The 16,927-nt window shown below is 39.0% G+C and overlaps 1 protein-coding gene across 1 annotated transcript in view; it reads left to right on the forward strand.

The window, feature by feature from the left end:
- Positions 1-16,927, forward strand: part of LOC139709004 (doublecortin domain-containing protein 1-like) — a 42,822-nt gene that overhangs the window by 5,623 nt on the left and 20,272 nt on the right. The window contains exons 6-22 of the mRNA XM_071620972.1: positions 133-232; positions 758-851; positions 1,390-1,488; positions 2,859-3,004; positions 3,259-3,348; positions 4,266-4,352; positions 5,282-5,383; positions 6,550-6,721; positions 7,935-8,064; positions 8,941-9,088; positions 9,612-9,713; positions 10,566-10,705; positions 12,852-12,912; positions 13,445-13,719; positions 14,380-14,615; positions 15,472-15,557; positions 16,014-16,154. Coding sequence (XP_071477073.1) covers positions 133-232; positions 758-851; positions 1,390-1,488; positions 2,859-3,004; positions 3,259-3,348; positions 4,266-4,352; positions 5,282-5,383; positions 6,550-6,721; positions 7,935-8,064; positions 8,941-9,088; positions 9,612-9,713; positions 10,566-10,705; positions 12,852-12,912; positions 13,445-13,719; positions 14,380-14,615; positions 15,472-15,557; positions 16,014-16,154 — 2,209 coding nt within the window. The remainder of the gene's footprint in view (positions 1-132; positions 233-757; positions 852-1,389; positions 1,489-2,858; positions 3,005-3,258; positions 3,349-4,265; positions 4,353-5,281; positions 5,384-6,549; positions 6,722-7,934; positions 8,065-8,940; positions 9,089-9,611; positions 9,714-10,565; positions 10,706-12,851; positions 12,913-13,444; positions 13,720-14,379; positions 14,616-15,471; positions 15,558-16,013; positions 16,155-16,927) is intronic.

The following is a 16,927-nucleotide window of genomic DNA, read 5'->3' on the forward strand; positions in this document are numbered from 1 at the left end:
TAAAATGATGCTACACGTATTGCGCAAATAAACGCAAGAGAAGGAGACAGTTAGTCTATACCCATGCCTGTTCAATGCAACTAAGAATATATACATGTACATGTAAAAAACATCTTTTGTGCATTTCCATAGGAACATGTTGCCATCAAACATGAGGCGTGTCATGGTGTTTGCCAACGGTGACTCATCAGAGTCCCACGAAGTGGTTGCCAACGTGGGCCAACTCAACCAGGTGAATATCGTCTATGTTTGAAGGTCTGGCCTCCAGGGTAGACTTTTTGAAAGAACTCACCCATGCATGCATTCAGATTGTCTAGTCTGTTTTATTTGCATAAGGGTGCAGTGCCATTTTTCCCCTTTTTTGTACCTGGTTTTGAAAAGAATAGGGAAGACATAGAGACTGAAGTTTGTGGAGTTTAGATCCCAGGTTGCTGGTGGAGTGATATGTGCTGGAACTGCTTTCATTGAAGCTTGTGTTTACTCTCTTGTTTCACCCACCCTCCCCACACCTCCCCCCAATAAAAAAAAGAAGAAAAAGAAAAATGTTTCTAGATCATACATTTTGCAAGTTTTATCATGCAGTCAACGCTCAATATAGGTTGCAAAAAGATGAAAGATCATAATTAATTAGTATTTTCTCACTTTCATACAAAGCTGTATTTTTATTAATTAATTAATTAATTAATTTATTTATATATTTATTTTTTATTTTATTATTATTATTTTTTTTCAAAATATCAACTCTGTCCTGCTACAGTTTCTGGACTCCTGCACCAGTAAGCTCAACCTCACCAGCCCTGCCAGGTTCATATACAGGTGGGATGGGCAGAAGATTGAAGACCTGGAAGAAAGTAAGTTGTGTAAACACACCTCTTTATTTTTTTTTTTGCTTAACATTGATTAGTTTTTATCATATTTCATCATCGCTTTAATTTTGTTCTGTTTCAATATTTGACAAGCAGGACAAATTGTGCTGCAATATTTCTGTGAAGTTTATCTTTGTGGGTATTAAAGCTCACCTGATATTGCATTAATTTGCACTCCATTCTCCCCATTCCACCATGTATTGTAAATTATTAAGTTGTATCCGCAAAAAGATTTAATGAGCATGTCATGGAAAGCTAGTTGACAATATGTAACCTCCACATGTTTGTATTTTAATAGTTTAACTACACATTTCTTTGTGTCAACAATTTTATGTTTACTATGATAAAAGTGTTTTATTCTTATTGTTCAAGTTGTACCTGTAGTTTTTATCATACTTTTCTCATTGAATGCCATTCACTCTTGTCTGGTATGCTATGGAAAAATGTAATTCAACGATGAGTACAGCTAAGTAGTGTTATTTCAATAAAAGCTTTTAATTATTTTGTTCTCTTGTCCAAACAGTACCCAAACTGGACTCATGTCTGCAGAGCAGCACAACACCCATCTATGGCCCGGTTTGGATATCGAAGGGGGAGAGGTTCAGCGCCCTCGCTGCTACAAGTAAGTGGCCTGTACAGCAGTCAGCAGTGTTTGTAATAGTACTTTAAACTTCTCTATACACCATATATATCACAGAATCCTTATTTTCTTGAGTCGGGTGTTCTTTGTAAAAATGTCAACTAGTACATGGGCTGTGAATATCTGCTTCATTTGAATGATCTTGGAATCACATTAAGAATACATTGTAGTACTACACTGTAGCAATACTCAGTGCTTTTTCTTAAGTTAATGCCATTAATTGGTTTTCGATGCAGGATCACTGATTTGCTTTGTGAAAATGAGTGATACAAATTTCTTCCTCTGTTGCTGTACTCCATAATCTCAAATTTAACCAACTTGTCGGGAAGTTCAGATTCACAAAAAATTAGACTCGCTAAATGCAGTGGGGTATACAGTCATTTTAGTGTGCATTCTATTTATCACTGGAAGTGTTCCGATATGTAATTTACTAATTGGCTTTGGATCTTTTTAGTTTGTTGTCAGTGTGGCACATTTTTATGAGTGTATGAGTATGTGTTCAGTGTCAAGTTTTGTAACTTTTATATTTCTGTCAATAGGTGTGATATGGGTGTTGGTGATAGTTATGTGTGCTATGTGAATCCTAGGTATGAGTATGACTTGTATACATTGTATTCTGAACTCAGTGTTTGCCACATTTGCATGCCCATTTCTGTTGACAGCTTGCCAACTTAGCATAGTCTGCTAAAATGCACAGCTGCGCACAATCAGATCGGTAGATAACGACCTGCCACAGTATACTGAAAGATCATAGTCATGGTGATGTCGAATTTATGTCACAGCAAAGCTTGCAATTTTCTCCACAACTGGACAACATTTCTAGCAGAAACACTTCTATGAAAAGTTACTTGGCTTTGAAAAAACAGATTGCTTTCAAAATGCACTAATGCGATGCAGTCTCCGAATAATGTTGGACACAGGTAGTTTACAGTGTGGCACACAAAGAGTTTAACAATCAACTGCGTGTGGGGAGTGCTGGATTTGACAGCTAGTGGATTCTATTTCTTTCATGTATTGCTGACAAAGTAGGAATACTGTCTCCTGGGGCCCGTTTCATAAAACTTGTCATCAGTGACAAGTTGTCATAGGTGTGACAAGCTACTGAAATCCTTGCATCTGATTGGCTGAGAGCAAATTTGTCATATAAATGTCACAGTGGCAGTTGTCACTGATGACAAGTTTCATGAAACGGGCCCCTGGTGATCATCTTACCAGCATTGGAAATGGAGTGTTAAACCCTTTCTGTGCCAGGATCAATGGACAGTGTGTACAATGCTATGTGATTCTCTGTGCCAATCGACGCTTGAAGCATACAGAGGGTTAAGTAGAATTAAATTTTCTTCCCCTGCCAGATTTCATGAAGGAAATTGTGAAGATCTGCAAGCAGCAGGTGAAGCTGAACCGGACCAGACTGAGGGAGCTGCAGCAAGGGGAGGCAGCGGCCGAGGAGAGGGGCAATGCTGGGGAGGCAGCAGTCATGCAGAGAGAAGCCAAACAGGTGTGCATTAAATATTAATCTTTTTATATAGTGATGGTGAATTCTGTAATCTGATTGGTCAATCAACCATGCAATATATCCCATATTGCATGAATGTGGTTATTGCCCTCGTTGTATTTCATGTTTTACATTATCTGCGTGCATCAAAGCCGCACGTGTGTGTACATTTTGTGTTTTCATATGTGTGATTGGAAAGTAGGTAGTTACTGTTGAGTCAGCGATAACCTTTACATTTTGACTTGTGCTTCCCAAAGGTCGAAGAACAGATTGGAGAGCTGCAAGAGGCTCAACTGAAGATGGAAGATGTGATCGACTCCATAAGTGACAAGACTGCAGAGGAAATGGTGAGATTCTTTAATGAAAGACTGAAATTATAACACTCCTCAATGAACCAGTGACAAAAAGAAAACAAAGAGCAAAACAGATAAAAAAAGAACAACCAAACAAAGTATAAGCATTTTTTCCGATATAATGATTATGCCCAATCTCAGGACAAATTTGGGAAAAGAAACTTGTACAGAGTATTACATGTACATACTGTAAAAGTGACAAATTTCACAGGAGTATTTTTTCTTGCTCAGTTGTGTAGAATTGGGTTTTGCTTGTTTTTTAATTCTGTGGAATCGAATTGATGAAATGTTATTACAGCTTACAAGCAAAAGTATTCACACACACTTTTATTTTTGAACCAGTTTTGTGTCGCACAAAACGCATGGAAAATGCTTTACTGCAATTATTTTCACTTTTACAGTTTTATCAAGCCCTTTTGATTTCAAATTGTTAGATTGATTTAAATCACAGGCAAAAATCAATTTGAGTTGTTGAAAAATTATCATTTGAAGATGAGCATAGCTCTCTTACAGGGATAAACAAATGTGGGATTGTATTTGATTGATCCTCTTGATAGGTATTGCCAGTTTGCATTTGTCATTAAATATAAAAATAAATGCATTGTGGTTGAAGTTCAAAGGTTAGCTTGTGTAATTCACACAAGATACATCTAATGAAATTGTTCTCATGAAGTTTATAGCCATATGTTCAGCATTTTTTAAGTGAGTTGAGCCAATAGTTGTATACTTACTTGCTAGATCTAAATGGGTTTAATCTTGATTACAGCTACTGCAGTGACAAGTACAATTGTAAGAAGTCATCCAGAAATTGATGGACATTGGAAGAAAGTGTAGAAAATGGGTATTTCACATACCGGTACTTTGAAAACCACTTACCATTTTAAATATACTTTTTGTTCCTATGTAATCAGTCGGAGGGTCACTCTTTCAAGCTGAAGCACATGAAGGCGCTAGACTCTTCACACAGGCTGGTGGGACAACAGGGTCTCAAACTCAAGGTAGGGTGAATACGCCAGTACCATTTCAGGAGCCTGGCTCCAGAGGCTACACATTTCAACACTCTAAAACAGGAACAGGTTTTTTCGTACAGTTTGTATATGCCATGAGCACTGTCTGACATGGAAGTCAGCTGCTTTTGAAGTAACAGCAACAACTTGATAAACCTCAAGGCCGAAGAAAAAAACAAAACAAAACAAAACCCCAAACTAACACCAGAGAAATGTTCATGCATCTTTGAAAAATCCGAAGCCAAAACCTAATCTCTTGTTCTTTTACTACTGTTGTAAGAATGAACCTACATTGTGTCTTGAAAATTGTTTCAAAATCCATGCAAAGATTTTAGTTATATTGCTAACAGACAAACAAACCAACGAAGAAACAAACACTGGCAAAAACACCTAAAGCAGCAGAGACACAATAACTGTGATGGACAGCACACAAGTTAGTGTTTTTGGTGTGATTCTCTATCATGTAGACTGTGTGGCCATAACATGTCTAGAACATCCAGAACCCAAGTTATCTGTTCAAGAATGGCACCGTAGGATAACATTTACTGGAACTGGATAAAGTTAGACTATCGGTGGTGTATGTAAGCACTCGGTAATACTAATATTCCACCAGGGGCCCGTTTCATAAAACTTAATATCAGTGACGACTGCCACATTTCTATGACAAATTTGCTCTCAGCCAATCAGATGCAAGGATTTTAGTAGCTTGTCACAACTATAACAACTTGTCACTGATAACAAGTTTTATAAAATGGGGCCCAGATCTTTGAGTAATATAATTGTGTGAACTGAAAGGCAACTGTGACCAATTTGAGAAAACCTCAGTGGCAGGAATCGGGGAACCACATACATGCAAGTCCAGTTTTGTCAGCAGCAAAATGCTCATCATTTTTGTCTCCCATTATGCCATCTTTCGACAGGTGTTTGAAAATGGCCGCAATGACGGCGAGGAGACGGTCTTCTTCAACCTCAAGGAAGCATCCAAGGGTATCCAGGGTGACAAGACTATTCTCATGCAGAGGGTGAGTGTCTGGGTATCTTTGCACATTTTATCAAAAGTCCTCTCATTCCTTCTCTTAATCTGTGTGTGCTGTTGTATCACACAGAAGATGCAGTTCCTCCACTCCTTGAATGTGTGTTTGTACGAGCTTGCATTCACATGTATTATGTATTTACTTTTGAACCAAAAGTGCAATTGTGCAATGATAGCATTTCTTTGTTGGTCTTTTACATGTAAGTAAATTTGTATTCATAGTTACTGTAGGCCCCATCCATGCTCAATCACTTGATGTACCTCACTTCTCTTTCAAAAAAAGAAGAAGAAAAGATAACAGTGATAATTGTAAGAACTCACCTTTGTAAGAGAGAAAGAGTACTATACTGATAGTTAAAGGGTCTCTGCAATCCAATATGTGTGTTGACCTCTATTGATGCCTTTTGGCCTGCACATAACGTATCACTGAATGCCTCGTGAAAATATGCATCATATACTTTTAATCATTTTTCTTAATTTTGTATGCACCCTGTAAAGCCCCACCTCGAAAAAAAATTAAGAAAAATCCTCCAGATTGTCTTTATTCGTATTACAGCTGTGACATCATCCTCCTGTAACACTACAGGTGAACAGTAGACACAGTTATGTGCCTTGCCATTCTTTGCCATAATACTACCTGCACTTACTCACAACCGCATCACATGTTCATTTTCTAGCAAATGTTTCTGACAAATTTTGGGCGTAGCGATAAATGGTAATTCAATTAGCTTTGCTTAATATTCAGGAAAAATTCATCACTTTTCAATGGATTGCCCAATTTTCCTCAAACTTCAGTGATTTGTTTGAATAATAATAATAATAATAAGGTCTTATTTACCCAGGGTAGCCTCTTCAGTGTTGCCACTGCTCTACCAGAGGGCCGTGCTTTTATTATTACCCTAGCGTTGCCAGGTACCCATTTATACACTTGGGTCGAGAGGGACATAGTGGGTAAAAACAACTTGTCGAAGGACGTAAGCACTGGGCGGGATTCGAACTCGGGTCCTCCGATCAGGAGTTGGAAATCATATCCACTATGCCACAGCGCCCCCAATAATTTTGCATTGACTCAAGCCACATTTTGGGTTTCATTCCCCTTTATTGAGATACGTATCACCATTTGTGTATTATTCTTTCTGAATTACCCAATCACAGTTACTGGATACTATCACTCGCTGGGTGCAGCCGGAGCAGAACACGACCGCACTCAGCACCATCGTGACCAAGATTTTCGACAACAGGGGCCGGGAGATCGGCGACGTCTACGATCTCAAGAACGACCAGAAGGTCTGGGTGTCGTTTGGCGAGCCGTACAGAGACCCTCATGGTGAGCCAGAAAAGGAGTGTGGGTTTGTGAGATCATTCGGTCATTTCTATTTCGTACAGTCAAGCTGCATGAGACAAATACTGTGGAGCTTCTTTATAGGAGAGTACTGATATTACAAAACCCTCTTTAATATAAGAAGGTGATTTTGTAGGTCCCAGCCCTTGATATATCTTTGCTTTTGTATTCTGGTATAGTGAGGAAGATGATATAATAGGAAAATTGTCATGGTTTTGAGGTCCTCACTTGTGGCAAGGTTCACCTGTATTTTTGTAGTCCACCTCACAAAGTTTGTTGTTTTTACCCAGTGTCTTTCCACCTTGTTATGTTCCTCAAAATTGCCTCACAACTATATCACCAACTAGGGCGAATGAAATCGAAAGTGCACCTTAGAGGGATCATACAGTTTTGGTTGAGACCTAATTTCAGGTTTCTCACATTTTTTGGTGAGATAATGAGAAACCTCTTTATGAAATATGAAAGAGCATGTAATTCTATGAGGAATTCAACGTTCATTTGATGAAAATTGGTTTTGAAATGGCTAAGATATCCAAAAAAGAGCAATTCTAATAAAGTGTGGGACCCACACTTTATTACGATCGCTTTGTTTTATTTTGTTTTTGGATGTTTCAGTCATTCCAAACCCGATTTTCATCAAATAAACTTTGAATTCCTCTTAAATTTAAAAATGGTATGCTCTGTACAATATCATAAGTGTTTTCTTGGTATCTCACAAAAAGTTAAAAGCCCAATTCTCATCTCCACCAATACTGTACCATCCCTTTAAAAATGTTCTTTCTGCTCCTGTAGGGAGTGCTTCATCCAGGCTACCACATTCACTGAATCCAACCTCCACAACATTCAACTTTCTATAGCATAGTCGCGTAATCAACAAGTTGGGAAAAGAGGAGCTCTTTTTTTTTTTTTTTTTTTTTTTGAGGGGTGGGGGGGAGGTTGGTGTATGGGATTGAACAGGGATATTGATAAACAATTTGATGAATTAATAATCAAATAGATATATAGATAGACAAATGAGAAAGAAATGAAAATGGAAGAGACAATGAGAGAGAAAGAGAGAAGAAAAGAGTAGAAAGTGGTAAAGAGAAAGAGGGTGAGAAGGCAGAGGAGGAGGAGCAAAATAATGATTTTCTAGTGTATGGTTATTTCTAAATAGTTCTATGTACTTACCCATGGTTAAATATATATTTTGTAACAGTGTACTGTCTACAGCTGGTTCTGGACAAGGCAGTTGGGTACAAGGATTTCAGCCAGGCCTACGGGGAGCCCAACAGGGTGGTGGTCCGCGAACCTCTCCTGGCCGAACAGCTGCCGGAAGGAGCCGAAAAGTGAGACAAGAGGACGTGATAAAGTTGCTCTTGACGGCAACAATATGATAACGATATCTCAGTAGTACTACTGATGGTGGCGACAGTGGCGCTGCAGATATTTTCATGCATTTTGCCCAATGTGAAATTAGTGTGAATACAAAGTGTGTAAATGATTTACTTATTGTACAGGTGACTTCTGTTATGAAGATGTTCTCAGGACTGGCTGTTTTCTGTCGATATACTGAAAATTTGTAACAGCTTATCAATAAGATATAATTATGAATATATACAGTTATATTGTATAAAGATACAATTTTTTTACAATTTTTGGGCCTAAATTTTCACTTCCAGAAAGTTTCGTTGTAACCTTATTTCATCATAACAGGAGTACACTGTATTGCATTTTGGCTATTTGTAGTTTCCTTGATGTTAGCTAGTCCTGTAGTGTGTAATATGGACCAGATGCCCCTTATCGCAGTATGGGTTGCCAAAACCCTTCACCGTGTGGCGGCAGTAAGCTACTGTATTTGAAATGCCTGCTCAATTGTTGTGACTGTGCACAACAGTAAAAACATGCAAAATACCTCTTACCCAGCTGAGCACAAAAAAATTTATTCTGCAAAAATTTCAGCTTTTACAGTACTGGCCAGAATCATTCCACAAAAGTAGAAAATGTGCAAAATTCGTCTTAATACCAAGTCAAATTAATCCCCAGAAGAATTAATCTTGCAAAAAAACTTGCTTTTGCACTACTGGCCAGAATCATTCCTCAGAAGTAAAGACGTGTGAAATTTACCTTACCCGACGGAGCCCCCCAAATTTCCGCTTTTGCAGTACTGGCTAGAATCACTCTATCATGGCACTTTGCTGGCCAAACCGTTTCTATTATCCCAGACATACTTCGTGGATGGTGCGAGACTGCTACCCAGAAGAGGCCTTCCAGGAAATCAACGAGGACACGCCCCTTGAGGTCAGGGAAAAGGTCAAGGCGGATATGAGGTCACATGACCTACACTATGATGCCCACTTCCTTCAGCATGAGGTGAGTTGTTATAGGAGGAGCAGAGGAAAAGGGTTAAGTCTGAAGGAATCGGTGTATGTATAACTTTTTTTTTTTTTTTTTTTAACCTTTTAGGAAACCTTACATGTTACTGCGTTCTTATGAACATTCAATTTGTGAGCTACCTCTCCGAATGGTTATGTTGCCAATTATGAATGTATACATTATTGTTATTGTTGTCTTTATCGTGTACATCTCACTCTGTGTGTAATCTACTTTGACATAAATGCTTTTTGTTAAGACTGCGATTTATGTTGTAATCAGTGAAAGGGCATTTTGTAGAATGGAAGATAATGAAACCATTCTTATATAAGCACATCCTACCTATGGTACGGTCTCTATGTGCATATAAAAACTAATAGATTGACCAAAATCTGAAGGTTTAAAGTGATGTGTTGAATATTTCATGTCCATGTAACATGGCATGCAAGAAACAGTATGCCATGAATATTAATTTTACAGCTTGATGTTCACAGTGCATTTTTTGTTGTACCGTTTTTTTCAGGATGATGAGAGCCTGCTTCTACTGCCAGAAATTTCAGTCCAGGAAAAGCAGAAGTCAAGTAAAGTGTGGCCGGCCAGGGCACAGGCCTGGTGTATCAATACAGTAAGTACAGTCCAACCTCTCCTCTCTGGCCTCCCTTTGTCTGGATCTTGATATTATCCAGACATGATCTTACTGTGTTTCTTATTTTTCAATCTAGTAATTACAGGGAAAATGGGGATTTCAAACAAAATTCCTACACAATCTCACATGAATTACATACTCATTCCCAACATAATTAATATGCATTCACATCAAATTTTCATCTAGATAACATGCATTCAGACATTCACTACCCCCAAATCATCGCAGCATATGTATGTATTGGAAAGAAAATTTTTCATTAAATCAGGGCACGGTACAAGTTACCAGAGAATTCTTAGCGCAGACCAGCTGACGAGAATGAGACATGTTCACGAAAAATTGACATGTGCTCCTCTCATTCTCCTATTGATTTCATTTTGGTGAAAAAAAGAAGCGAGAAATGAAACCGCCCATAAGTATAATTTTGCACTGAGAGCAAAGAAAGAGTTTTTGCGTATACTACCTGTAATAGGTTACATGTAGCTACCATTTGGTAGGCAGCTGCGTGTATTAAACATTGAGTCTCCCATATCCGGCCAAATCTGTGAACCAGATGAGCGCCGGTCCTGACATGTCCATATAAAAGGTTTTTGTAATATCACAGCAATAAATAATTAGTACACAACAGAATATCATGATTGACTCTTCTATCAGTTGTTCATGCAATATGGCTTATACAGGCATAGCAAAAGAACTTCAGTTGGTTTTGGAGAGACATTAAGTATGCATATTTTTCCATCTTAAAAAAAGAACCAAAAAAAAAACACAAAAAAAACAACAACAACAAAAAAAAATTTAACAAAATCTGTTTGACCAATCATTTGTTGTCAGGATGGTCAAATCTACTGCAAGTCTCACCCCAGGCTAGCCCTGACCCTGATGGTCAACCGAAGCGAGAACTGGGACATCTCACTGACCTTCCCCGATGGGTCAACCCAGGCCCTGGGTGTCCCTGTTTGTATGATGGAGAAGTAAGTCTACACCCCCCTTCCCACCCTCCCCCCTTTGTATGTAAATCCTTTAGTTAGTCACTCTTATCTTTCTCATCTACCTTTTTTCCTCTCTCTTTTTTGTTTGTTTGTGTGTGTGTGTGTGTGTGTGTGTGTGTGTGTGTGTGTGTGTGTGTGTGTGTTTGCTTTGTAGTATGTTTTAAATGTCTTGTGAGGTCTTGGGGGTAATTATTAGACTGTTATGTCCTAGAATATCAATTTACACCCTGTCTGTGCCCAGGCACTGAGGTTCACTAGCCCAGCTTTTTTCGTCAGTATATCGTAATCCCTCCAAATTTGACCTAGTTGTACGTTAGCAAGCCCATTCATGGGTAGCAATGTGCCAGCCAGTCCAACTGGAAGGATGAAGATGACCCATTTGATTTCAGGGGGATTAAGTACCTGTAAATCTGTATTCATTGACAAATATGTTTAACTGAGGCATCTGTGCCAATTGGCGATGAAGGTTCTCCAGCAGGCGAGCCATTTGGCCAACATAGCACAGTGAGAGTCAAAGGCATTGTTTACCATTTGCAGGTGAAACAGAAACTCAGCTTTAGTGCTTCAAAAGTGTTCTGAAATGTGAGCTAGGGATAGAAACAACCAGTGCGTAAAAAAAGATTAATCAGTATAATCTATGTTAAGTATTGTAAAATATGCAAAATGTGAACAATAGTTATAATAAAATTGTTTTTAGACTAAACTGTCTAGAGTTATGGTTTAATGAGAAGAACAGTGATATCTCCTACTTAGGCTTTATTGCAAAATTTTTATATGGTAAGATGCTTTGTGATACAACAGACCTACACATGCATCAAATGTGATAACTCAAACATTTTTTTAAATCACTTCTCCCAATGGTAAACAGTACCTTTAAAGGGACTGTACAGTTCTGGTTGAGGCGAGGATTTAGCTTTTAACGTTTTGCGAGATATTCAGAAACCACTCTATGAGATGTCAAAGAGTATGCAATTCTAAGGGATATCAACCATTTATTTGATGAAAATCAGTTTTGGAATGGCTGAGATATCTAAAAACAAGGTGAAACAAAGAGATCCTAATAAAAGGCGTGGCCTGTCGCCTTTTATTATTATCACTTTTTTTGATATCTCAGCCATTTGAAAACAAATTTTCATCAAATAAATATTGAAACCTTCATAAAATTACATGCTCTTTCATATTTCATGAGAGGTTTCTCATTATCTCACTTAGAAATGTTATAAACCAGAATCCCCACCTCAACCAGTATGGTACAGTCCCTTTAAGCCAGGTATGATGGCATTGTCAGTGATAGATTCTGTTTCTGATACAGTGCCTTCCCACCATTACATGGTGCTCTGTATATCCCAGTCCTGTCAAGTAAACGGCGAGGAGCTACAGTTTACCCACCCTACTCTCTGAGCAGCGTTCAAACCAAATCATCACTAAATAACACACACATGCTCTATCTATCCAAAATAATGTAAGGTTTCCTTTCTGGTGCTGTACCTACGTTATGTATTTATGCACAAGAGTAGAGAGGAAAATGTTAGGAAGAAAGTGATTTGGTCAGGCACACTCGTGTACACCTTAACTCTTTATGTGCCACTTTCACACGTCCGACTCAGTCGACCGCGTGCCAACTTGGCATATTCTGCTCAAACGCACAAACCCCGCCCAAACCGATCGATAAATCGCCAAATGCCACAGTACAATGAAAGCGTTTCACGCGATTCCGTTCCTTCCGTCCATAGCCTGCATTTGATGTGGAGAATGACTAACAAGCAGTGTTTCATAGTGGATTTGCATGCAAATTCTAAGTTTCTGTCTCTGCTTTGTGTGCAAAAGTCATACATTTACAGCAATGTATCTACATGTACCAGGTATTTGAAAGAAAAGCAATTATAGATTTGTCATAAAATTTACATCAATGCAAAGCTTGGCATTTGCTCTGCAATTTCATCAGTGCCTACAATTCAACAGAAATTTATAAATGTTAGATTGATTTGAAAAGAAGATTGTTTTCTCAACGTATGACTACATGTACATTGGTGTCTCAGAATAATGTGGCACACGGGGGGTTTCCACCATGGCACATAAAGAGTTAATGGTGTTTGTGATTAAAAAGTCCTTCATTTTCGTTCTCCAGGGAGGATGGTGAGTACAGACAGCAGTGGGACTTCCTGAGTGATGGGAGGATAGCTAACAAGGTGAGTCTAAGATTGCCAGTGTGTTCATAAGCTTTCCTGCAAAAAGGTCGCTGTGGCCAGGCACCATCTGTGACAACAGTGGCCATCTTAAGGCAAGGTGACCTATCAATAGTTTTCATATATGTTCTACCATGTTCAAACTGATGAATTGTCATGATTCAAGGAATCACATAAAATTTCCCAAAACTTTGGAAATTCATAACTTTTGAATGGATCGTTAGATCTTCCACAAATCTGCGTGCATTTGTTGTTTGTGTTGTGCATTTTGTGTTGTGGTAATGGAAACTTTAATAGTTATTTTGTATCTCATGTACCTGTTTTAACCTGCTATTTGTTTTGAATAAAACAGTGGACCTGTCTTTTTTTTGTTAATTTGTTCTACTCACACTGCTTTGAACTTGAAGAAAGTCATGATTAAACAACTTTCATATGTACACTGTAAGTTTCAGGAAATTTCCCTTTAAAGTATCTGCTGTATTTGTAGCTGTCCTCAGCAGTAAATTAGCGAATGTGTCACAATTCCCCCTTGCAGTACAACAGGGACCTGCTCCTGACCTTCGTTGGCTCCCGTAACCCAGAGGAGGAGGGGGTGGGGGCGGGGATGACCCTGGAAGGTGGGGGCGGAGCATCGGGTTCTGATTGGCTGACCAGCTCCAAGCCGCTGGACCCCTGGGACCAACCAGAAGGCGGGGAAGAGAACGGGGAGGAGCAGGCTGAGTGGCCCAAGCCGGAGTTCAAAGGTCACAAGTTTGTGCTGATCGGCATGGAGCGACTGCCGGACCGCCACAAGTGGGCAAAATCGCAGAGGTGAGGGCTCCTGTGCAGGAAATATTATTTTGACTGGATGCATACACTGTTTGAAGCAAGGCGTGATTTAGACACAGCAGTCTATGCTGGCAGCTTCAATAGAGAGCAACGATGTCTCTTTCACCCTTTAAAGAAACTCTCTTTTCATAAACCCCAAGGTGTAGCAAATAAATTGTAATTTTGAAAATAAAGATACCTACAGCCGTACCAGGGGTTCATGCAAACTAACCTGGAATACTTGAATAACACATCTCCCCAATCCATTCTTCATTAACGCTTCTACAGTGTCTCCCACAGATTATTATAAAAAATATTACGATATTAGACTGATGTGTTCTACTTGTGTGAACATTTTTTATGTTCCATCAAAATAATGCTTTTTGACGGTGTTACATATTTTGACGATGCTGAATGCGAATGTAATTGATGCAACTCTTGCATCGTTAAGAGTGTTGATACATTCAATTTGGCAAGGGTGTTAATACATGCATTAAAGTTGGCCGCCAGAATCTGACATTCCTTCTCGATTCCTTGTAAATGATGGAAAAAAACCCTAGAATATGGTATTACCTAATTTTGCGAGATCTAAATCTGGATAATGCAACTCTTGAATGCATGAGGGTTTTGAGCTGATTCAAGACGGTCCATCCAATCTTCCAGGTGGGCCCTGAAACAGGAGAACCTGGAGAAGCCAAGAGAGTGGAGACACAACAACCTGATGGCCACGAATCCCATGTGGAACAAGCTGGCCTACTCCTGGCCCGTCGACTGGCGGGGCGACCTCAACGAAAAGTTCGAGTGGCCCATGGAGGGGTACTTCATCGCCTATGCCCCGCCCATCCGCACCAAGAGCACGGTCGCATCGCTGGAGAGCAGCGGCACGGAGGCGTACCGAAGTAAGTCTTATGAAAAGTTAGCTTGCCTTGGCTGTGGCTGTCACGCTGATAGCACATTTTCTCACGTGTGTCTCACATGTGTCAGCTTGTGTATGGGAAATAGATACAGTGCACATGCATCTGAAGAAGGCAGTAGAGTGACAAACACACCCAGTGAAAGGACTACACAAAAACTGGAGCTGTAGAAGTCACTTTGGTACACTGCATCTTTGCGACAGGACTGACTGCATTTTTCTTCTGGTCATCGTCAGCCTTACTGAATTAAACATGCATCATTCCCATAGAAAAGCTTGTAACGCATTGTATCTCTATATTAGTCCCACATGACATAATGTAATCTTTGATGTCAAATCATCTGTATAATATATCAAATTGTTGAAATACAGATACTTTGATATCATGGGCTGAGAACTAGAAGCGGGTTATCGCAAGTTTTTTTTTTTTTAGGGGGGGGGGCTTGAATTATTGGTCTCATGTTGAGAGCTCAATTTCATCCACATTATGGTGTCAATTTTAAATCTTTTTCAGTTTCAGTAAAATGTTAAAAATCAAAACCACAAGGGTGCAATTTTACCCAATATTTCAAACAATACTTATAAATCTAGCCACCATTGAAGATGTAAACTTCTGATTTCGTGAAAATTGATTGTTTTGTTTTCATTTGCGTTTAATTCACAGCATGTAGATGACTCAATGATGTACAAAATGTATGAATCAAATCTTTAATATGCCTATTAAATCTTTGCTATCATACGAATTAAATCCTTAAAAAGTGTGGTTAAGCCTTGAAATGACAAAGAGGTTTGTGTGTGTTTTCCTGATACTAGTCTGTTTTTTTTTCCATGTTTGATTTTAGCCGTGCCTCTCAGACTGCGAGTCCTGAAGAATGGGGACAAGGACTTAAACAGGATGGCGTACGTTGTCGGGCCAGATCTCACCAATGTAAGTAACAGTTTATAGTTACCATGTCAGCATGCGATGTGCACTTTCTGAAAGGGCCAGACCTTCTCAATATTGCATTTACTTTCAAGACCTCATATGGTATTTGGTGCTTTGAGCTGTGTGTTTCTTGTATTTGCATTTCATCTTTCTTGTTTCCTTTTTAACTTTCTTCTGTGGTAGCATTAAATTCTCCTACATCTAGCTACCATGGATATTTGTAAAAAATATTTTCTGGTTATTTTCATCAGTATTTTATCATTTTTGCACTCCATTTGGAGAAGCTTATTTTTTATTTAGATGGATCTACAGATGTACATTAATGGCATGTTTATATTTTTCAAGTAAAAAGTTCAATGTACTTTCAGATGATGTGACAAATGACCACTTGTAGGTATAGCGACTGGTCAAGGTGCTTGCTCAAATCCTTCCAAAATCTACCTTGACCTAAATCCGCAGATGATGAAGGACCTCCACCGAACGGCACAAAACGGAAAGCGCCCTCACCGACACCGTAGGTCGGGGTCGCGCAGCAAGGACGACGTCGAAGCAAAGCTCCAGTCGAAGAAAGTTAACCTGAAGCAGCTCGAATTCCAGCTGGTGAGAAGCGGAGAAGATTATCTGATAATTATGATAATAATAATGATGCACATTTCTTGCATGCAGCACATCATTTCGAGAGTCCCTCTCAGCTTAAAAATCTCTGAAGAAAGGAGAGAGAAGTAAAGGAGAAGTGAAGTAATGTCCTACATTTTGGCCATTTTGAGCCACACCCTCTGTAGTCCTTGCCAGACACTTTGCCTCACTCATTGCTGTTTTAATTGTTACATTCTAGACACTTTCAAAGTTCAGCTCCCAGTGCTACCATTTTACAGTAGTAGCTACCTCTAGTCATCATGTAAAGAATGTCAGGAGCCTTATAAATGCTAAAGAAGTGGAGATATTAGGCATACATAATCTCACTTTATGAATTATTAAGTTCTGTAAAGGACTATTTGTAGGGTCCACATTCCACTCTTTTTTCCCCCCTAGTATTTATATATATTTTCAATTTCGGTTGATTGACCTGTTCTTTTCTTTGAATTCAATGACAGGTCTGTGTGCTGTGTTCATAACAAGAAAAGGAATTTGACTATGTGTGCTATATCGGATGATAAACTAGTTAGGCATTTACAGACTGATCAAATGATATAATTACCATACATTTACTGGGTAATCAATGGTAAGACTATTATTTTACTGCTGTATCAAGTGACGTGAATTATTTTGCTGGCTTATCAAATGATTGCTAAACTTGTTTGTAATGACTGCCTCTCCTTAATTACCTCCACCAAGTATTCATTCCTTCATGTGCTGTCTAGTTTACTGGCTGC

The sequence above is a fragment of the Diadema antillarum genome, unplaced genomic scaffold, assembly GCF_040938485.1.
Source record: "Diadema antillarum isolate AM-2024a unplaced genomic scaffold, OU_Dant_1.0 seq00001397_RagTag, whole genome shotgun sequence".
Classification (NCBI taxonomy): Eukaryota; Metazoa; Echinodermata; class Echinoidea; order Diadematoida; family Diadematidae; genus Diadema; species Diadema antillarum.